This window comes from Geospiza fortis, unplaced genomic scaffold (assembly GCF_000277835.1).
Source record: "Geospiza fortis unplaced genomic scaffold, GeoFor_1.0 scaffold592, whole genome shotgun sequence".
In the NCBI taxonomy this organism is placed as follows: Eukaryota; Metazoa; Chordata; class Aves; order Passeriformes; family Thraupidae; genus Geospiza; species Geospiza fortis.
This window is the reverse complement of record NW_005054609.1, coordinates 252,059-275,699: the sequence shown is the minus strand read 5'-3', so window position 1 is coordinate 275,699 and position 23,641 is coordinate 252,059. Positions and strand designations below refer to the sequence as shown.

The following is a 23,641-nucleotide window of genomic DNA, read 5'->3' as shown; positions in this document are numbered from 1 at the left end:
AGCAGGAATAAATGGTGTAAGAGAGCTGCATTGACACATAAAAACAAACCCCATACCTTTCCTTGGCTCATATCCTCACCTGGCACTGATTGCCCTGTTATTGGTGGAATTAGCAGTGCTGTAGCTGTGCTACAGTTGAGGATCATGTCTGTGACTTCCAGCTCTGTACCAGATGTACAAATAAATAGATGCCTGTGAAATGAGCTCTAGAAACAGGTTGAATTCTTCTGTGTCCTTTGCATTAATGCTATCAAAAGACACACGTTCATGTGGATACGTGTCCTCCAGACATCCTGGAAAAACTCAGCTATGATCTACGAGGAATTTATTTTCATTTCCAATGTCTCTTTGTGACTCCTTGTATAAGGCTGCCTGGCAATTTCCTCTCTCCTGGGTGGAATGATTCTGAAAGGTGTATGATGAATAGATTCACGTGACAACTCTAAGAGAGATTAGGATGTTTATTGATTTGCCTCATCTCCCCAGCTGGGGTGATGACCTTAGCCCACATTTTGTGACAACCAAGGAGGATCTGAGTGTGGATTCTGTTCTTTCTTTTGAGAAGGAAGGGGTTGAACCTGCACCTTTGGTGGCTCAAAGTGATATTGTATCTTTTAAGTGCTTTGCAGATAACTTAAAAGATTTGATCAATCTTTTGTTGTGAGAATTTTCTAGTCAATACTTCTTGGGTGAACCACACAAAGCTCAGCAGCTGCTGAGGGAGATCAAGCCTAGCGCTATTCAGACTTCCCTTGGGCTCCTTTGCATTGATGTGACCCTCCACTGAACACATGACTCCTCCATCCCCCCTTAAATAAGAATCTAATTGAATTTAACTGGGACAAAGTATTTGTTGTGGGTGCCCTACAGATGCACATGTACAGTGTGCATCCACACCAGGATGGTGAGATGAGTTTTTATTTAAACTGTTGTTTAGGATGTGTGGATAGAAATGTGCCTGGCAATCAGCTGTTGTACTGTGATTTAGCTGAAATATATTATTTGCTTTTTCCAATACAAGTCAGTGCTCTAGCCCTTCAGTTTACTCATTTATTGCTGATTTTGGCCCTTTGTCTTTCGGATTTCTGCTTTTTCATTTCTTCCTGAGACGCCTGCTCTACTGACAGCTAGAGCTGCTTGGTGTTTTCTCTCTTTCTGGCCAGAAGAAGAGTGGAATGACTCCCTCTGAGCTAATGCTGATATCACTTTCTGCAGTGACATCTGCAAGCAGATGTTCCTGTTTCAGTGACCAGGAACACTTCAGGTTTGTGTTAGTCCACAGGCTCCAGGAAAAGAAAGTAAGAAAGAGAAATGGTTTAAAACCCTTGTGCATGAAGCAATCTATGTGTTTCAGGATTTTCCAATGTCTTTTCTCTCAGGGAGGGATGCCATAGTGAGATTCCCTTCTGGACATGGTCTAACCATATCACCTGTGGTCTGTTCCAGGTACCGGAATTGTGTTTACACATACCGAATTCTGCCCGATAAAGAAAATAAACTAATTGTCCAGGTAAGCCATCTCTGTACTATTTGGTCCCATAAAAATGTATTTGAGAACTGCTGGTTTTCAAAGTAATTCTAACACCAAGAGAAAAAAAAAAAAAGATATAAGGAATTAAACTAATGTCAGGCCAGCACAGTGCTGGTCTCCACTGCACTGCTGTGGAGATATCAGTCTCCAGTCCAGTCCATAGCTGTGACCATCAGCACTCTTTAACACACATGCCTTCAATTCAGTGGCACAGCCATGTTTTATGTAACTGAGAAGTTCAGCATGTGGAATAACTTCTCCTCTAAAGCCAACTTCTTATCAATACATCGTGGATCTTTTCAATCCAAAACTGCAGCACAGTTGCCTACACCCAGAGAATGTAAATTGAGTTCTGGTCTCAGGATCCAGAAAGTACCAAGACTGAGGGCAGGAATTTCCAATGTTCTGTTTATTCCTATTTTGATTTAGGAGCCTAAATGAGCCACTTCGCCTTCCAGTGCCACTTCCCCTTCCGGTGCCACCTCTCAGCCTCTTTTTTGTTTTAATATAAATAATGAAATTTGGGGTGGGGAGGGAGGCATGGTCTCCTACAGCCCCAAGAACTGGGCATAGGTTTACTGGGCAACAGTGGGGGCTGCAGCTGACTCATGCTTTTGGCACAGTCAATGCTGCATGGGCATTCCCTGCTGTATGGAATGGAAATTCCTAGGCTACCCAGTCTGCCTTGCTATTCAGAGTGGTTCTGCAATAATTCCTTCCCATTTCAGTTGACAACTAGCTTCCCATACTATAAATCAGATTTCTACCAAGCTCATGAGCAGCTTATATGTCTCTCAGGCACCAGGTTAGTTGTGTATTTCCTCACGTGCTTTGGGGTTATCAGTGTTTCTTTGAGATCTCCACTAAGAGGCAGCATATCTGAAACTAGAGTAATGAGTTAGTGAGAGCAGCTGCATGCTGGCAGCTTTCTTTCAGCTTTGGGCTTTTGGTAAGAATGGTGATTGTGTGTCCTGGGTGCACACATCCAGCTTGGACCTACTTTTGGGTATCTTGGGCTGTTCTCAGGAGCCCCACTCAGATGCAGCTCTGCACACACACTGCTGTATTGCCTCCAAGGCTAACTCCAGGCTCTTGGTGCTGTGCTTCAGAGGACTGTGTGCCCAGGGCCAGCCACTGTGGCTCTGTTGGCCTTGACAGCTGGATTCCCCAGAGCCATTGAGATTCCTCTGCCTCACTTGCACTTCTGTTGCTGAGGAGGAACTGGCAGCAGGAGTCTATGCTGGACATGACCTGGGTCTGTAGTGTTACTATGGCATGTCACCAGAGTTCATCCCTCTTCATGGAGCACTGGGTGACACTGTGCAGAGGAACTTGTGCCAGGCTCATCTGGGTGCAAGCCTGGGACCAGCAGCCAGCTGGAACAAATAACTTGCCATTCCCACCTGGCTCCACACACTGTGCTGTAGGCTCTTTGCAGTGATACTTGATATTCCCCCATCTTCTGATATAGCCCAGCCATTCTGTCTTAAAGAGTGTGTTTTGGTGCATCGTGCTGATGTGATGTGGTGGTGGTAGGAGCTCAGAAGGTGATAGGATGTTTATGTTTGATAGTACCCAGAGAGCTGCAGAGATCAGGGTCTCTTGTGCCAGAGAGCTCACAGACAGAGCCCCACAAGCAGGGAGAGTGTTGGGAGACACCTGAGGCCCAGGCAATGGGCACAACTATCTATGTCCCACACCAGCTCTGTGGCATGGCTGGCATGGGACCCTGGCACTGCTAATGGCGTTCTTGCTCTTTGCACTGGAAGCAGTGTGATGAAGGGAACTTGTGGAGCCCTAATTCTGAAAACCTTTGTGGTATGAATTTGGCAGCTGCTTTGTCTTTTGGAAAACAAGCACAGAAATGATCCTATGTTGGGTTTTGCCCTGTGGGAGATGAAGAAAGGCAGGCCAGAAGGTATCTGCAAAGGCAGCCACCCGCACAGCCCTGCACTTTGTCCCTGTGTGCCCTGGGCAAGCCATGTCCCCTCCTCGTCCCTCAGCTGCCCTGCTGGCAGATCCTGTGAGAAACGCTGGACATGCAGCTTGACCTGGAGCCTATTCTAGCAGGACACAGATGCCATGAGTGACAGGAGAGTTTGAAACCTGAGCAGAGAGCAATGTACCTGTGTGCAGCTACTCTCTGGAGAGTGTTGGGGCACAGGCTGCTCACAGCACCTGCCAGTGAAGGTCTGTACAGGGAGTTCTGTGCATTACTATCCAGAAGATACAAGTCCCACTTCCCAGTTTGTACTGGATCCATGATTGTTTCTGCAGTGACAAAGGGCCTGTTTTCATGTACAACTCTTGTCTGCAGAGTTGTACATATGCAGTACTCAAAGCTCTGCAGCTATGAGAAATCTTTGTTTCTCTGTGCTGTAGCAATGGGCAGCTCTCCTGCTGGATCAAGGTTTATGAACAAGAAATTGTGAGATTCTCTTGGGTCCCGTGTTGTGGTTGCAAGGGATTTCTCTTGTTCCTGTGTCACAGAATGCAGAGCGACTGCGGTGGAGTACCTTTGTAAGCTGGGCTGCCAGGAGCTGTAGGTTGAATACCAGGGGTAAGCTAAATAGAGTGTGTTGTTAACTCATGTTTTGAAGACACGACACCTCCTGCTTTGTGCTGCCTTATTCCAGTTCTGAGGTAGAGGCAAATGAAAGGGGCTGGTTTCTTCTGGCAAGAGAGAGATGCAGTGAGAGTTATAATTAAATCTCGGAGGAAAAACAGTCCTGTGTTCTTGGCTGCTGTTCTTGGTACAGTGTTCCAGCTGGGCCAGGCTTTTTTTTGGTTGCTTGTCTATTGATTTTTGGATAAAACAAAAACTGCTTCATGTGTCTTAAAAGATCAGATTTTTGAAAAGATTACTTTTTTGCAAGGATGTAAAAGCTGTTGACTAGGTTGGAATATGGACATTTAAAAAAATCCCATTAATAAAGGAAAGGGTCTACTAATTCTGTGGAAGTAGATCAGGTGTTAAATTAATTCAGCAATCAGTAGATGCTTCTCATTTCTCGGTTTATAAAAATTATATAGGAAAGATTCAATACTCAGTCTTGAGATAGGCCTGTATTGATTACAAATATGAGCCCTGATTATCAATGTGACATTTTTAAAAAAATGCACTGTGCTTCTTCCTAAAAAAAGGGCTGTCTTCCTGCCCAGATCTGGACTGTTGTCTGTCAGGAATTTTTCTTGATGACAGCAGGTTTAGAAGATCTGTCATATCACAGCTACATACACAGCTCATGTGATATGACAGCTCTCCCTCTGCCACTCTGTGGAGTTTTTTCACCCTTAAAACTCCAAGTTGCATAACTTTTTTGGTTAAGTCTTGGAGACTACATTTTGTTTTTCTGAAGCCTGGTCCCACCCTTATGGAATGATAGTGTCATTTTTTTTGCTTGGTTAAATTAACTGTTCAAGGACAGGCGGAAGAAGGGGAAGTACACATTTTTGCATGCAAAGGTGCACTTTTGCATTCAGGCTGAAGAAAAAAAATATTGGCATATGTCCTTCCACCGTTTCATGGCGTGGATTGTGATCTGCCATTAAGATTCCACACCTGCAGCAGTTAGCATGGTAAGGAATTTCTCTTGCTTGCCATATCATGATCATGGTGTTGCCAGGATGTTGAAGAAGAGTGTTGTTTCAGATGGAAAAATTGGATCACCCTTTTGAAAAAGTCCAGATAAGCAATTTTGAACATGACACCTGCCTTCATTTGAAAGACAGGAGTCTGCTAAGGAAGGCAAGAATCTCCCTCAGAATGGAAAATATTATCCCCTTCCTTCTGAATTATTATCACTTTGAAATTATGGGGCTTTCAGGAAAAGATACGAGAAAAGGAATAACAGTTCTTTACTAGAAAATATAAATATATATTCTCAGCCTTCTCTCGGCAGTTCCAGTCACAGCCAGCAGGGGCGCTGCTGGCTCCCGGCCGGGCAGGGCAGGGGTGATGATTCCCCCGCGCCTGCAGGGGGCGCTGTGGCGCGGGCTCGGTGCTGCTTTGCCCGTGGATGATGGTGGAGAGAGGGGAAAGGGGCTTGCCTTGCAATCCTGCGGGAGCAGCCGGGCCCGGTGCCCTCTGGAGGCGAAATGGCTGCAGCAGGAACCTTGGGGTGGTGGCTGGAATGGCAGAAGCCTCCAGGGACAGTGAATTGAAGTGTAGCACTAAGCCCCAAGTGGTAGCAGAAGGAGTGGGGGGTCCCAGTGGGTGCTGGGTTTTGGGCTAAAGTGGAGCAAAAAACCCGAAGCAGTGACAGAAAATGGCCGGGGCTATGCAGTGGCAGCTGGGCTCCCAAAGGCAGCTGGGAGATGCTCCCTTGGAGTGAGGAGGAGTTTTCCCCTGAGGCACCCGAGTAGATGGTGAGGGTCTTTCCCGGGAAGGTTCGGTGTTAACAAGGTCCCAGTCCCACAGCCGCTCTGACGAGCAGAGGCTCACCCACAGTAAGGAGAGCCAGTGAAGGACAGAACTCCGCGGTGGCAGCAAATTCTCCCTGCAGCAGCAGCGTCTCCCCTCCAATCCCAACAGCGAGTGAGATGCCGAGATCAGCCCCTCATCTCCCAGCCAAAATCTTGTGGCATTTCTGCACTTGCAAAGAGAAAGCTTCTGAACTAACAGACTGCAGCGAGCTGCACCCTTCCCCTTCCTCCATGGCTAAGTCTTTGTCTCTCTTAAGTATCATCTTTATTATCTCTTAGGCAGCAAATGGGAGAAAATTCCCTGAAAGAGGAAAAAAATTTGAAAAATCCTAACCTGATGCATCATCTTTTTTTACATTAATAGGGGGAAAGGGTGTTGAACCAAGACTATGCCTTGCATAGCACGTGTTCCAAGGCCCTTCATTTTTTAATAACTTTTTCTTTGCTTTGAGCAAAATTGTTTCACCAACTCCAGAGTTTTGTGGATTACCTTGTTGTGAGAAGGGATCAGGAAAAGCAGCCTTCTTCTCATGCTGTACAAGAGACTGTATTACAGTAAGGAATCAATTAATATTTTTAAAGTTACAGCCTGTTTTTCTTTCCTATTCCTCTCCCTGGGCTGTCCTAGCTGCTCAGCTCTTTGACAGAAGACAGCAGTGTGTATGCATCTTCCTGCTCCATGGGGAAACATGGGAAATATTCATTTTGCAGTCATAGCACCAGATCATCATTCCTGTGTGCATGAGTGCTTCTTGCATTTGTACTGAAATTCACTATTTAAAAAAATTACTTAAATTTATACTTGTTACCTGTTGTAAAGGGAGGGCCTGACCCTTTTTGCTTGTGTTTTCCTAACTTCAGTGAAAATTATAGATACCCTGGCAGCACTGTTTTACAGTGAGTGATCATGTGGCTATTTTTTTTTTCTGGTAATTTTCTTCTAGTCTGACATGGGGCTTTGTGTAACAGGAAACAAATAGTGCTATGTGAGCAGTTAGAAAGCAGGCCAGCAGCTGTGACTCACGGTGCCAAGTGACACTAAGAGCAGATCACCAGTGTGCTCTGTGGCTCTCAGGAGGTAGGAGAAGCCCTAAACACTGTATAGGGCTTTCTGCTGAAACCCTCCCTCCCCAGTGCACTTCTAGAAACACATGTTTTGGGAATTATCTTGATTTATACACTGTATATGGGTTGACTAAATATGCCAGAACAAATGAGATTCTCCCTGCTGGGATGGGCAAGAGGCACAATGAGGGGGGTGCCTGTCACGACCCTGTCAGCAGGACTGTGCCTGCTGCTGAGCAGGATTAGTTCTGCCTCTGCTTGTGAGCCCTGCAGGGTGGGGCTGGGGCAGAGGCCCCATCCGGTGTGCAAACCCGCTCTGGAGCTGGCTGCTGTCCTGCTAGCAGCATCTGATAAGAGCTGTGAGTTTAGTTCAGTTCCTGCATTCCTGGTGTCACTGCTGCTGTCACCAACGTCAGAGACACTGTCTGCCTGTGCCATGTGCAGTACCAAGTCCATTGTCTGCCCGTTGCAGAGAGATGCAAAGTTTTCGTTGTTCTCTTTGTTGCTGCACTGTAATCTCAGTGTGCTGTGCTGCTCTGGCTCATGTGGCCACCAAAATGTTTTCTGTAACAGGAAATTGTGATTTGCTCTGAACTTTGATAATATATCTGTAGCTGATCAAAACCTTTCTACTGGGAAATTGCTCTGGAGCTGGGTGATAAAGCAAAGTAAAATGCTTCAGGTGAGGCTCAGCCATCCACCACTTATAGCTTCTGTCACAGTTCTGTGAGGTGTTTGTACCTGTGCAGCCTCATGGGCTGCAGTGAAAACAGGGCAGGTACAAGTCTGCCCAAAATGCCACTTGCAGACTGCACAGAGGCTGTCTTAAGAAAAAACAATGAGAATAAACCAGAATTCACCTGAGTTATCTGTTACCGTGGAAAACTCACTGTGCTCGTCGGACTCAGTTGGAACTGCAGGTCTGAGTGGTTAATCAGAGTGATCACTTTTCTTGGATAGAAAGAAGGGACAAGTGAACAACCACACAATACTTATAAGCAATATATTAAAGCATGGTTAGGGCAGCACATTTCTAGTATGTCCAAAACCATAATTTAATTATATTGAGTTTCATTTTATTACCAAAAAATGTAGATGTTAAAATTTGAATCTTTTTCAGCATAATTTAATGTTGATTTTAATCAGTTTGCAAAGCACTTTACATGTAGGACTGAAAATATTTTACAAACAGGGCTTAGTAAAATCAATGTATTTCATGTTTCTGCAGACTATCCAAATCTGTTTATACAAGCAAAATGTTTTTTTCTTTCTTGCATCTGAGGTAGGAATGAACTTCATGCACTACACAGGTTTTGGAAAGCTGAAAGAAGCAGCATTTAATAAGAGAGCTAGGTATTTCCTGAAACATGCACATTCCTGCTACTGAATCTCTCAGTATAAAAAATTCTTCATACAAACAAACCATATCCAGCTTTTGTCTAGTTTGAACCCTTCCAGAATGTTTCCAGTTTCCTGAAATATAAAAAAAAATAATTCAGAGAATATGGTTTAAATCAACTTAAAGTGATGTTATTTTGTTTTTCAGCATTCAGAAAATGTAACCAGGTATTTGGAAGCTAATGCATACCATGAAGTGTAATCCCTTTTCCTTTTATCTGGATGTGCTGTCAGACAAAATCTCCCTCTAATGAGTGAAATGCAAAGGAATGTCATCAATTTCTTTTGCTGTTTGCCCTCTAATAATTGTGTTATGTTATAAAGCCTTCATCACATTTAAACGTGAAAATTGCAAATAGCCAATCCTTGCTGAAGGTACAAAGCAGCTTCCAGGAGCTGCAAAATCCTTCCAGATTTAGGAGATAAGGATTAGGGCTGTTATACAGTAAGCAGTTTAACAGTTACTGTTTTGAAAGAGTAATTGTTTCACCCGTTATCCTTTGGAAAGGCTTTGACCACCCAAAATCACACACCCAGCAGCTCTTTCCTACCCTGCTGGATCTTCCCCCCACTCTCTTACAAGAGCTTGGGTGTGCAAATAATCGAGTTACAAACGTGTATAACTCTGAGATGAGCCTCTGGGATACACCCACCTCAATGTCTCCTAGACTAGCAAAAAGAAATTTTTCCTGAAATTTTGGAACTCTTATGGCAGATGAGAAAAATCAATCGAAGACTTATGCAACCAACATTATCAACAAGAAAATACTCTCATTTTGCAGTAATTTGATGGATATTAGCTTTAATGTTGTCACATATCACAGTCATATATTGTTCAATTAATTTGATTATCCTATCCTTTATATATTTGTTTTTTGACACTGGCCAAATGCCAGGCACCCATGAAAGCCATTCGCTCACCCTCTGCTGCTACAGAAGGGCAGAGGAGAGGGAAAAAAAATTAAATAAGGGCCCATGATTTAAGTACTGGGAGAAAACACTGTAAAGATAAAACAGGTTCAAATTTAAATGTGTAAGATAAATTTATTATTAACAGAGTCAGAGGAGGATAATGAGGAGTAAAATAAGCCTATAAAACACTTTTTTCTCACCCTCAGCCCCTCCCTTTTCCTGCCGACAGCGCAGGGAGACAGGGCGTGAGGGTTTTGGTCAGTTTGTCACCCAAGATCTTTTTCTGTTTGCTCAGGGAGAGAGTTTTTTCTCTGTTATGCCCTTGGGTCCCTCCAACAGGAGACGGTCCTCCAATCTCCTGAGCAGCAGTCCTGCCAAAACTGTTGCAACGTGAGTCCCTCCCATGGACAAAGAATCTTTCCAAAACTGTTGTGGCGTGGGTCACTTGTCCATGGGGTGCAGTCCTCAAAGGATAGGCTGCTCTAGTTGGGAAGCAACTAGAAATATTTTATATTTCCAGAGATTTCAGGTGAAGCTTCATAACTCATTTTCAGTTATTCAGGAAGACAACAGATTATTTCCCTCTCAGCTGTGTGGTAATGAAATGGTGTATTCTATTGCTTCTGTGCTTTGAGGGATGATGGGCCACAGAGGAAAGTGCTCATTTACAGGCAAGTCTTGAGGTGTTTTCTCAAAGAAAAAGAAATTATTATGTTGTTGGTGCTGTATGAGGCTTTTTGTCCTGATCATTTAAGATAGGAATGAGTCTTGGAAAACATTGATATTAGATTTGTTTACAATGAGTCTTATGACGAGTGTCACTGTCACTACAAAATTGTTTCCACACTCGACACTGACAAGGAGATGCCCTTTCTTCTTTAGAGATCTACCTTGATTTGCTGATGGGATGGATCATTGCAGGCTGCATCCCTCTCCATGCAGACATGGAACTCACCCAGCACATCACAAGGGCCATGCAGGCTCCAGTTAGATCTCATTCAGTCAGTCTGCACTGCACCCGTGGGGAATGGGACCAGTACAACCTACATGGGCTGCAGCATATTGCTGACATAAGTGTCAAATATAAAGATGCAATCACCTTTGAATATCAACTGAAAGTATTGTCCTGGTTGCACTTGTTTTAGGTAAACCAATACTGTTCAAATTTACCTTTTGGTGGTTGAGGTTATTACAGCTTTTACATTAAATTTAGCATCCTTGAGTTTTCAGATTGCTGCATAAATGCACGCAAGGCTTGATTTCAAATGACAAAATAGTTTAGGGAAATGAAACAGACTTTAGCAAAGATAGCTCAGACTCAGTTGTTTCAGTCCCTCTGAAAGAATGAAGTCACAATGCAGCTTTTGGTTGTTCCCAGACCTTTGCCCAGCTGTCTGACTTCTTATATCTTCAGTTTGTACTTCTGTCAGAGTTTTCAGTCTTGGTTCTCCTCTGAAAGTCTAAACTGGTTGAGGTCTGTTCCATCCCAGGGTTCTGAAGTTGTCCCTCTGCAGTATTTTAAAAGTCAACATAGAGCACAGCTGGGTTCAGCAAACCCCATGGACAAAGGATGGTGAAGTTCCCTGTGGGCTGGGGTTGCTCTCTGTTAGCAGACTGGTAAGTCTGAGTTAAAATTTCCAAGCAACTCTGCATGAAGCCTTATTCTCCAAAAGTTGATGGGGCTGTAGTGACCTGTGCTGTTTAACAGCCTTAGTACCAAGTGTTCCTTGTGATCAGACAAGGCAGGAGCCACAGGCAGGCACTGGTTGCTCACAGAGGCCCTGGGTAGTCTTGTCATTGTACATGTGCATGCAAACCCAGAAATCCTGAGTCCAATTTTAGGGGCCAAAGTGTAACAGAAAATGTGCAACATCCACTATTTTTATTCCAGAAGTGCGGTTTAGGGGAGAACATAAAAGGAGAGGGTTTGAAGGGTGTTTTCTTTCTGGTTTTAGTTTTGTCGTTAGTTTTGCTAAATGATGGTGCTCCTTCAGGCTGGGTTCTATATCTGTTCAGTCAGCAGCTATGGCTCAGGGCTTTTAACTGATTAAGAGTTTGCAGTAACTGAATGAAATAAGGGACAGCCCCTTGAAAGACAGGACAAGTGGTCATCCTTAGTGTCTCAAACATAGTAATCAGTTGCTGTAGCTAAAGCCTGAGAAATTCTGCAGACTGAGGACAGGAAATTGTAACTAAGGCTTCTACCCTTACTGCGCATTGCTTAGGGGTTTGAATTACGCAATACCCATAAAATTATGCAGTACAATGTGGTGCATGCAGCTGCTTCCCATGTACCTTCTGCCTGCGTTGCTTCGCTTCAGCAGTTTATCTTCAATAAGCGTTACCTTTTTAATCTTACATTTTTCCTTTCCCACTGGATAGTTTATGAAATTTATGCATATTTAGTGCTTGGTGACACTTGAAACTGGCATTCATTCAGCCAAGAGGACAACAGGGAAAGCAGAGAGCTGATTATGGGTCCTCCACTGTCTGAACAGATTGAAGATCCCCAGGAGCTCAGTATGACTGCTGTGGGCTGAGGGATCCTGTCCAGCTGTGCATACACAGCCATTGTGGGCATGTCTTCACCTGTTTCAGGGAAAAGTTCTTTCTCCTAGGACTCTGAACACCACACACAGTTGCCTGGGTACATATTTATTGCCTTCTACAGAGGGAAAGGCTGAAGGAAGCTTGGGAACTTCCACAAGAAACAAGTAACCTGCAATAGTTCTCCAGTCCAGGTAATGTCAGCTGAGAACACTGGCAGAATCACAACGATGACCTCCACTAAGTGCCTTCAGAAACAATGACTGTTCTACATTTGCTGCCTTGGCTGCCTTGATAGCTCTTGGGGACCCATGTTTTCAAGCTTATCTTGGTAAGCACTAGAGCTAGATACTTTATGAAGAAATTAAAATGGAAATTTTCACTTGACTTCAAGTGTTGAAGCTCTTTGGTGGAAAACCAAAAAGCACAAGGCTTGTGATAAAATCACAAAAGTTCTTAGAAGTGGCATACTCCAAAACTTTTACTTAAATTCCACCTACACACTACAGAAGTGCTAAAAAAAATGTATCAGATCCTCATGGATCTGCAGTCCTTGCTCATTCATCATCAACTCATCTGACTTGCACCCTGTAGCTAATTTTAATACCAGTCCTTCAAGTTCCATCATGGAACTGCACTGTTGTTTGCTTTTTGTTGATGTGAATCTTATTTATTATAACACAGAGAAATGCTGAAAGGGTTGTTTGCTCAGCAGGGTTCTCCTGGTGCTACAAGCTGAATCATTGTGTGCTGTATTGGCAAAATCTTTTTGAAGGCCAGGGTTTGAATGGTTTATTTAATGTGAAGAATGTGAAGAACTATCCCAAGTACATGGTCTTGGTGCTTTCTAGAATTGTTTGGTGTTCTTCCTGGCTTCTATCTAACTATATTAGTTGGATATTTGTCAATTAACATATTTTTATGTGAACCATGGAGTGGTGGAGCAGAGTGGAATGGGGTCTTTAAGTAGGATCTGAGTACATTTGTTTTATGATTTATGTCTTTTATGTTTTTATGTCATTTGTTTTATGATTTATGAATGCCAGTTCAAAAGACTTCCACAAATCCTTTACTTTCCAGAGCTTCTAATACATTTTTCTTTAGGATGTAGAATTTTAGCAAGGAAATTGAGATAAAAATCTGGCAGCCAATTATACTCTACTGAGAACTCCTTTCAGTATTCCTTTCCTCCATCAGACTCTCCTAATTTACAAATGTCCCAATTCTGCCATGGGAGCTCTGCCTACCTGTGAACATGACTAGTCTTCAGGCTGCCAGAATGAAGCCTGGATGGGATCTCAGAGAGGAGAACTCTTGCACAGCCAGAAGACATCAACAGTGGCAGATATGAGAGTCAGGATCTTTTTTAGGATTAACTGCAACTGAGCTCACATTCCACACACACAGAGCATGTTAAGCATTTGAAATGAAGAATGCATTGTGCTTCTCAAGTCCTTTCCATGACACTGCACATAGGAAAAAAGTGAGATGGCCTTTCCCAAAATTGGAAACCTTCAGCATTCCCATTTTTTCTAATTTTTATGAGAATGGAATTGTGATGCAGTGTGAGTAATTAATACACAGAGTATCTTAAGTCAGCATCATGCTTAAAGAAATGGAGCTTGTGATAGTACATACTGGCATCCTTCAGTTGCACTGGAGGAGCTGAGGATTTTTTATAGGATTTTTATTAATTTTATAGGATTGACAATACAGTAATTTTCTTTCTTTTCCTTTTTTAACTCAGTTTTTTTTTTTTTGATGTCTGATTTTCAGCCAGGATCACAAGCTAGAAGTAATATATACTTAGTTGTTATTAAATTGTAATTCCTTGTTTCCTTCCATGAATCATCTCTTTCAAAAATTCTGAATCCCTCTTTCCCAGAACTCTATGAATTCCATGATTTCCACCTAAAGTCTTAAAAGGTCACTGTAGCAGAAGTGACATGTATTAACAAACATGAATATCAGGACCAAACCAAATGTGCAATGAGACAAAAAGCCTCCATCATCTCTCACCTTGGAGGAGACAGCAACTGTTTGCCTTCCATTCCCTCCAACCTTATTCAAGGTGTATGACTTATAACTGCACTTGTACTATGCTATTCTCCACAAAATTTGTATGGTCTTTTTCCAAGTGTGGAAGTGCTGCTCTGGCCACCCACCAGCATCTTCTGCCCCTGTTCCCTAGATTCCTCCCCTTACCTCTTCTCATGCTTAGTTCCCTGGCAGAGGCCCTCTTGCTGAGCTTTACCCAGCAGCAGAACTCCTTTGCCAACCCACAAGTTCTCACCTCTTATAAAGTTCATTTCTTTATTCACCCTCCAGGTCACAGGAGCCCTCTTTTCCTCAGGCACACACTTACTTCTCTCCCTCTGTGCTCCTAGGTAGCTCCATTTCTTCCAAGCCCCAGGTGTTGCATTCAGGTTAGAATACATTTCTGGGTGGCTTATATTTTGGAAAGTAGCTGTTTCTCCCAGCTGTGATTCCTGTCTGTGATCCCATTTTTGTGAAATGCTCCTGAAACTTCTTAGCACAAGATTCAATTTAAAAATAAGGCAGGTTTGCTAACAAAATGAAAGAAAGCCAAGTTGCTAAAAAACGCTTTAAAAACAATTTACCAGGAATTTCTTAGCTCTTAGGTTCACTTCTTTAGTGAAATACAAAAAGATTGTCTACATGACAGCCAAATATAAATTCTAAAGTGCCACCTAGACTTCCTAGCTAACAGGCAGTTTTGAAGACCACTTTTTTTCCAAATCTCAAAACATAATTTTTTTTTTCAAATCTAAAAGAAGAGTTCCTGCCAGCCTTTCATACCAAGTAGAATTGACCTGATTTACTGCTTCAATTTAAGCTGGTGGGTATTTGCAAGAATTTTGTAATATTGAAAACTTATTGTCTGTTACTGAAATGCCTATATATGTGTTTAAATACCTGTTTTAAGGTACTCTAGTTAGAAAAATTTGGCCTCAAGCAATATAACCAGATGATCAGTTTCCTAGTTCCTCCTTGTGCCTTGGCGCAGGAAAGGAAAACACTTCCTCTTCCTTCTGAGGGCCCCAGACTTCCTGTGCCATCTATTTATACAATTGTTGTAATGAACCCCAAGTTAACCAGTTCCTCTCCTAGTTTAGCATAGGCTTTACATCTTTTTACTTCATGTATTTATAATCCACTTGCAACTTCTCTTAAAGTCATGTTCACAGCTGCTCTTCACTAAACCTGTGTTTGGAGTGTCTTTGGCAAGGAGTTTTCTTGGCCAAATGGCATTAGTTGAATACACCAGATTCAAAGGAATACCAGATTATCTGGTCAACAGCCATAAAAAAAATCTGTTGAAAAGTTCAGGTAGTTGAATTTGGAAAGGGGGTCACAAGATTTAACCAAAAGCTAGTGATTAAAGGCATTAGTTGTACCTGTCCTTATGAAATGAACAGTCGAGAATCCAGTTCAGCAAGAAAACAAGATCAAGTTGTAGCTAGTTGTGCTCAGCCATTGTACTGTGAGCATACAGAGGACTGGAGGAAATTGAAAACTGGAAGGACATGCAGAATCAGGAGCAGGCTCTGGGGGACAGGAGACACCAAGACATCCCATGGGAAAGAAGGTTCACAGCTGAAAGGGCTGGAGTCAGAAATGGAAGGTCTGAAAGTCGGGTTTGGGGTGCAGGTGAAATGGCAGGGATGCTGGTGAAAAGCATGGTCATGTTCAGCCTTACTCATGCTCTTCAAGGGTTCTGGATAAAGGAAGCTGGGAGATTTGCAGAGGGCTTCCTGTAGTCACAGAGTTTGGAGTGGCAGGAGGCCTTGCAGGTGTCTGAGCCCAGTGTTGCCCTGGTTTTGGGCTGAGGCAGGATCAGACACTTGCTAGCTGGCTGTGAGGAGTGCCTGGGTGCATGGCACTGCTGCCCCTCAGGGTCTAACAGCACCTCTGGTTGCCATCTTCTTCAGAAGAGAATTTAAACTTGTAAGACTGCTGCTGTGACATCTCCAGGCTGTCCCTTTGCCAGACCATACAAGTCCATTTCTTCTGAACTTTCTGTGTGTAACCCATTTTCCAACTCTTCAGTCTTTCTTGGAAATTTTCTTTGGGACTTTCTATGGTACTTTATAAGTACCATAGTTTATGGTACTTATAAGTTCCATAAGCATTGGTGCCCCAAGCTGGCCACAGCAGTCCAGCTAAAGCTTTATGGTACTAAGTACAGCAGAAGAATTTCTTCTTGCATGTTGTATGACGCTCTCATTAATAGATCTGGGAGAGACTTCTGCTTTGGATGTAGCTTCCCACTATAAAATTGCTGTTCAGTCTCTGATTCACTGTTCTCCAGATTCCTGTGTACAGCTCTGCTGTTTTTTGGGCTGTTCCCTAAATTGCATACATTCATTAGGTGTTTTCTTTCCATATGTTGTGGCTGCCATCAACACAAAGCTGACGTATCAGCAGGGATGATGGAAGAATCCCCACGGAAGGAGAGCCTGCCTTCCACACCTCTCTGGTGTCCCATGAGCCCTGTGAGCACGTTTCTGGGGATGTGGTGTGTTGCCATGGAGATGACACTTGCCATCCACGTTTATAATGACTTGAAACAATTCACTGTGCAATTAAAACAAGATCTATCCTGTGATAACTCTGAGGAAACAGTTACTTAATAAATGCAGGCAGGGGGGCGGGAAGTGGATTTCATTGTTGGCTCTGCTGGGGTGGCTCCAGCTTGCTCTGTGCTGCCCCATCCTGCTTTGGTTTGTTCACAGTGCCCTGTTCTGCCTCTGCTTCCTGTCTCAAAATCCAGAACAAGCTTGTGTAAAGTTTAGGCTGCATTTTGCCTTGCTTCTGTCATCCAGTGCAGTTGTTTGGACGATGTTTATTAATAGTTTACCATCAATCCACTTTTTGGTAATGTGCTCTGCAACCATCTACAACCTGACTCAATACCCATACTTCATTATCCACCACCACTTTTCCTTCCCCACCTATAAACCTTTGCCACAAGTTCAAGCGGGGAGAAAGCAGATGTCCTAGCAGATGTCCCAGATTTGGGCTGCTTTCCTCGTTTGCTGGCAGAAACCAGCCCTCAGGGGGCTCATCCAGCAACCTGTGCACTCACAGCAATGTTACTGAACCAGACTTTGCTTGTTCAACTGATGCTGCTCAGGCATCATCCCTGCAGTCCCAGGCAGCGCTGGATGGAGTCACACCACAGCCTCAGTCATGGTCCTCTTGCTCTGTGGCTGGGAGCAAAATAATGAGCTGTTGGATTTGGAGGGGCTCAGGCAGCACATGCAGTATCTGAGTACTTTGCACTTGTGTGCCAAACAACATGACTGTTGTCTGTCATGTAGGCCTTGTTCTCATCCACTCCCCAAGGGGAGAAGCCAGTGAAACAAAATCTTGCTTTTACTGTTCTCTGTCCCATTTCAAACAATGTACAGTGTTTGCTGTGCCTCTGTGCAGAGGGAGGCAGTGCAAAGCAGGGTGCCCTGCTCTCTCGTGGGGAGTGTGGATGTTTGGGGGGTGTTTGAACTGGGAGGAGCTTGTTTCATAGTGCAGGCAAAAGGCAGAGAGGGCAGCTGGGCACGGCTGTGTGTTGGAGGGGTACAGCCCTTCCCGTACACTTCCTCTGTTGAGGTCCTTGCAAATAATAACAATTATAATACAAAGGTAAATGAATGAGAATAATCAAATTATTTTGCTTTCAGGCTTTCATGATAGCTGAGCTGATGTGTAGCAAGGTGGTGCCGCTGCCTTTTGTGCTGTGGGGAAGGACCCTCGAGCACCCCCACCATGAGTGTGTGCTGAGCAGGTTTGAGGCTGCCCATCCTTCCCTCTGTACTTGGCCATGGCTGGTTGGAGCTCCTGACCCTGCCGGTTCCCCATTTTCTTATTTCAGCTCTCACCTATCTCTGTGCAGCTGCTCGGGCCACATGTTCAGTTCTTTGCTGAATTCTGTCTTAAAATATGAAATGCTGTCCTTTATTTTACTGTGTGCCATGGAGAGCTGGTCCTTTTTCTCCTGACTGGACTTGGGGAAGGTGGGCTGTCAGAAGAGCTGGCACTGCTGGAATGGAGGCTGCTTCTCTTTGGCAATGAGCATCTGGATTCAGATGCATGCAAAGCCCAGCTTCTTGACATGGCCACAAATTCCACTTATCTTTGAGGATGAAGAAAGAGGGCTTCATCAAGAAAGGTGGCTGAGTGCAGTAGGCCAAGTTAACAGAGTAGAAGGGGTGTGTGGCAGCAGGGCCTCTCTGCTCATGTGTGCACCCAGCCAGGCTGCACGAGAGCTAGGGCTGACCATGCTGGGGAATTTGAGCTGGAACACAGGCTTTGGACTGTGCAGTGAGTTAGAGGAAGGAGGCCTGTTGCAAAATGCTCCTTCTTCTGCTTACTACAGAGACTAGGATGGTTTCACAGACTGAACTATCCTTGGCAGCAAAAAATGCTAATTCAGCCTTTCCTACCACTTCTATCAAGACTCTCTTTGGCCTTAAAAGCGCTGTTCATGGCTGTCTGTCTTCCTGCAGGCACCCTGGGAGAGCAGGAGCTGAGGGGCAGAACAAGGCTGAGAAGACACTGTTTGGGCACTGAGGGTGGCAGGGATGCTGTGCAGTAACAGGACAAGGGCCTTCAGGCACAGTCAGGGGAGATCTGGGGAAACAGGCAGGTGGGGAAGTAGCAAAGGAAAGTGAAGGAGGAGTTTGGAAAGAGGAGGAGTGGAGTAGGCTGCAGTGATTCCAGAAGTGAGAGAGCACCGATAGCAAAGCTTTTCTCTTACATGGCAAACCTTGACTCTGTTTGTCCTTGTTGTGTTTTAGGGTCTCTGTACATGCTATGATGGGGCTGATGCCTTTTCCCAGGTGCTCTTTGGAGTAGCTTAGGGCAAAGCAAGCCCCCCCAAGCCTTGTTCCTCATGAGCTCCAGCCCATCTGTGGGGGTTGCAGGTGGGCAGAAGGCAGCCCAGGCAGGGTAATCCAGAGGGTGAAGTGTGGGTAACACTGCCTTGGGCAGGTCACAGAGGCTGAGTGTGCTGCCACCCCATCACCAGAGCTGCTAACAGTGCCCTCTGGGCTGCTGGGGGAGGGGTGCTGGGTGCTGGACAATGAACAATCACAAAAATGGGGATTTCAGAGAAGAAGGTACTGCTTGGAAGATGAACAGAGGAGCATGGAAGACTGGTTGAATTATTCCAGGTCAGTTCCAGTACAGCACGGTGACTTCAGGATCCTTTCATACAATGGATTAGAGCTCTTGATGGTTTTCCCTCATTCCCAACCTTCACACTTGGCACCAAGAAGCAGAAGAGTCTGGGAGGACCCAGACACTATCTGCATTAATTGATGTAAACAAGAAGTCATTCTGAATGTGCAGAATCTATGCTCTCTAGAAGAACAAGATTTGGCCTATACTGGGTAGGATCATGAGATGTTTTAACCAATGATTTGTTTCAACATCTCTGGCCTCACAAAAATATAATCCAGTGTTTGCCCAGGCATTGCCTTCATGCCGAACATGATATTTTCCAGTGTATAAGAATAATGAATCTTGTTAAATGCAGAAGCAGTTATGTGAAAGACAGAAAAGGAGGCTTTACAGGCAGAGCTCTCAGAAACATCACCCATGTCTGTTGTGAAAATGTGCCTTGCTGAGCCTCTAAAGACATTCCGGTGTAGCTAAAAATGAAAGGTATTTTTAATGGCAGGCCTGAGGGCACTGATGACTTCAAATGCAGTTCACTATTGAAAGCACTGTCCCAATTTCTGGCCTGAGATTTTATTCTTTACGAAAATTTAAAAAGAAATCTTGTTGGTGCTAGGACTCACTGAAGACATTTTCCTGTGTTCTGCTGTGGTTTTTGCTCATATCTTGCCTGTTTAATTTATTGGATTTTATACATTTGCCTTTCAAACAAAAAAGTTCACAGAGAATAAGAAACCGAGCAAAGACAAATGGCAAGTAAATAAGCTTGTTCAAACACGTATTGAAACTTTGTATGTGTTACTTTTTACTGGAAATCATTGCAATCCCAAAATAAATTTAAATACCCTGCCTGTTAGTCAGAGGCAGAATGTCTGTGTAACACGTTATGTCAAATTGGAGTCACAGCTTTAATTCCTTACTAATTAACCATGTTTCCTATGCAAAATCTAGTTTTATGCATGCAAAACAGTGCCAGCCAAGCCTGCCACTGGGGTGATCACGTCTTCCTTCAGATTGCCCAATTGTGAGCAGTTCCCAGTGTTGATCTTTTAAGTCAAGAACAAAAGCCTTGTGGGGATGGAAAACAACTGCTCTCTACCATTCTGTCCCCACTTCTTGATCTTTTATGGCAGATATAGACAGGGTTTGGTTTCTGTGGGAAAACCTTTTGTCCAGAAGGAGCACCCTGCCAGGAAGAGGGTTCCCCAAGGAGAGGGATCAGAGCTTTGGCTGTGTGTTGCTGTAGCCTTGGGTTTGGATGGCACGTCAGCACAGTTTGGAAGGTGATGCAGGGTCCTTTCCCTTGGTTAGAAGGTCTGTACTGAGCCATGAGAGACTATGTCTGTCTTTGGTAGGTGGTTGAAGGAAGGGGGCAGAGCTGCAGGGATAGCAACTGTTCCTGCTGGCAGAGTCACTATGCCAATGTGTGGATATAATTACACTGAAGCTTTGGCTCTGAACACCTCTAAAACCTTATCCCTCTGTTTGGCCTCTGTGGATAACCATTTGCTGAGATTAATGGCTGGGGTGTGCTTGAGACAGGTTTGGTCACAGAATTCAGCTGGCACACACAGTGTCATGCCATGTGTGTTTGCAGTCCTTGACACTCTCTAAACCTCCATCCCAGCATTTCTGTGTGGGTGGCACCTTGTTTCATTTGAACCCAATTCTGAACCTTTAAATCCTGGAAGGGATTCTCATGTCTGGATTTAGCCATGTTTACCTTGCAATTTCACAGAAAAATCTTCCTGGATACCAGAAAATATAACACAGTCTAAGGGCTTTGAGCTCAGTAAAGGAGAGAATGCAAAGATTAATCCAGGAGAATTATTTGTTTTTAAAATCTTCCTTTGCTGTGAAACCAATCACCCTGAACCCAGTGAGAGAGCTCTTCTATCTGGCTTCAGTGAGTCTTTGAGGTTGGCGTCTGTGCTGACTCTGGCTGGAATGTGTTATCTGTTTGTTTGTTCTGCATAGAGCCCATGGTCAGATGGGCAGCAAGACCAAGGAAAGTTCTCTTCTGGGCAGCAGCAGTGGCTTTTTCCTCTCTCTATGGCTTTGTTTTTCCTTCTGCAAGGGGCAATGTTTGTGTGGTAGGAAATCCCATGCCATGACTGCTTCTGTGTTTTGTTTCAGGCATCAGAAGGTGTTCCTGTGAAGTATTTTCAGAACCTGGAGGAACTGATAGACTATTACAAGAAGGAGAACATGGGCCTGGTATGGCACCTCAAATATCCAGTGCCACGGGAAGAGGAGGAGGCTGCTGATGAACTGGAGGAGGACGCTGGTAAGAAACCCATAATGTGACTTGGTGATGCAGACCCTTGACTCATACCTCTTGACTGGAGATAAGCAGTGCAGGCAGGAGATTAGAACATGTTGTGCCATAAAATAGGGCAGAGCATAGAGAGGGCTGAGCTGGCAAGGCCCTGTGGCAGTGAACCCTCATGTCTCCTGTGGTATAGCACCTGGAGCATCAGTTTAGCTCACCTGAGGAAATACACTGAGACCCTCTGTGGAAGTCTACTGCATCTGGTGTGGGGGTGGTTAATCTGGTGTCCTTATCTGGACTCCAACTGTCTATATCCAGCCATTTCCCAAACCTCTGCACCTTCTTCTTGTCCTGCATCTGTAGGGCCTCTCAAAACAGAGATGCTCCCTTGGGACTTGAAGCACATTTCTCTGCTGTGCCATGCACCTGCAGCTCCTGAGAGGCATGTGAAACCACTCAGCTGCTCTGCTCTAGGCGACATTTTCAACAGTCCAAAGCAGAAGGCACAGCTCTGGCAGTGACAGACAATCTAGCTCCACATACAGAGGCAGGTGTATGATGAAGAGGTGTGATTGGCATCATCCCAACTATTTTATATCAAACGCCGCTGTGGGTTTTTGACAGTCACTGGTCTCGGATAATTCCTTGGATTTTTCCTGGATCACCCCTTGGATATGTCATAGTTCTCCTACAGGAAGGTCATGTCTACAGAGCCATCCTTCCTGTCCTGTGTGATGTCTGTCTGGAAATGATAAGCACTGCAATCAAACTTGTCTAAAGGACACAATCCCTGGGACAGGCAGACAGGCCCTGTGAGCTAGGGCAGACTGATATGCCTGTGCAACCCAGAGTCTGTGTAACTCTTTGATGGAATCCACTGTATATCTAACAGGAGCTGGAAGATTTTGGTATGCAATTTTCTGGAAAAAATAGAACAAAATTTTGCAAAGCTGCTCAGGAAAGATATTCCTGGCTTTTGGCCAGTTGTACTGAGTCTCCAGCTCCCAGGGCTGGGGAGGGAACTACAGCAAAAATAATACAGAGAGAGGAAAGCAGCAGGGAATGAAGTTCTATCCAAGACTAAGAGCCTTCAGATGAAGGGAGATTAGCACTAGGTCTGGGCTGCTCATGTACAGAATTTAGCTTTGTTAAGGCACTTTGTGCTATCATGGTGGAGCCATGTAGGGCCTACAGATGTCTGATCATCTTAGATGTAAAACTGCAGAGGCGGAAGATGAGCACCCTGCAGATTACCCACCCATGGCTCAGTGCTGTGGTGGCTCTGAATCACAGCAGCAGCCCAGAAGCAGTGGGTCAGTCCTGGGGGTCTTTTTGTAATGCAAATTCCACCATTAGGAAATAACCAAGCAAAACCTCACAACTCAACCAGCTACAATACAACATGTGTAACAAACTGTTGGAGCAATTGGTATGAAAAGAAAGGTAACCATGTTTGGGATCAGTGGAGATGAACACACTCTTCTCCCAGGAGTGGGAGATATAATGAGCAGTAGGAAAATCCTTTTTCCTTCCAACTCAATGTCCACAAGACAAGGCAGGATGTTTAGCCCCTATGCACTGGGTCATGGGATTTATTTTCTCCATCTCTGTTTGCTCACTTTTGCCATTCACTTCTTTCCATTAGCAGTTTCTGGTGCTCCTTCCATCATGTCCCTCCATCCATTCTGCCTCAGTAGCAGATCCCCATGATAATGGGAAAGACCTGTGTGAGCTATGTTCTCTAAGCATTATATTCAATTTAACAAATTAACCTTCACAGCTGCTGTGCAGATAGGAGAGTCAGAACTGGCTGGGGTTCACTGCAGACAGAGACAGAGCAATGTGCTGCCTGCACGTGAGGTTCAAGCCTGACACTTCATCCCACTGCTCTCACACCACTGCCATCCCTGGAAACACAGCTGGGCCAGTGCTGAGCCCTGAGCTTCCCAGCTCTGACATCCCTCCACAGACCTGTCAGAAGAGATGGCTTCTGCAAAGACTGCCCCTGCAGGATGGGCTATACCCTGTGCCTATGGTGAGGGACAAGAGGTCCACTTTCCATGCTGGAATGACTGTGCCTTTCCTTTCCTTCTTGCCAGACCTGGTACCCACACCTCCTGTCCTGCCCCCACGCAACATCCTCATGGCACTGCCGAGCAGTGAGACAAAGGAGGTCTCTTCTCTCCCCGAAAACTCACGGGTGGCAGACGTGAATAAACTGTCCCTTTCTGAGACACTACTCCAGCGACTGCAGTACCAGGACACAAGCAGGTAAGGAAGGGCAAGTGACA

At 44.5% G+C, this 23,641-nt stretch overlaps 1 protein-coding gene across 1 annotated transcript in view; it reads left to right on the top strand.

The window, feature by feature from the left end:
• The window catches only part of INPP5D (inositol polyphosphate-5-phosphatase D), a 50,094-nt gene that overhangs the window by 3,674 nt on the left and 22,779 nt on the right, over positions 1-23,641 (top strand). Inside the window, exons 2-4 of the mRNA XM_031064619.1 lie at positions 1,447-1,510; positions 21,215-21,365; positions 23,450-23,621. Coding sequence (XP_030920479.1) covers positions 1,447-1,510; positions 21,215-21,365; positions 23,450-23,621 — 387 coding nt within the window. The remainder of the gene's footprint in view (positions 1-1,446; positions 1,511-21,214; positions 21,366-23,449; positions 23,622-23,641) is intronic.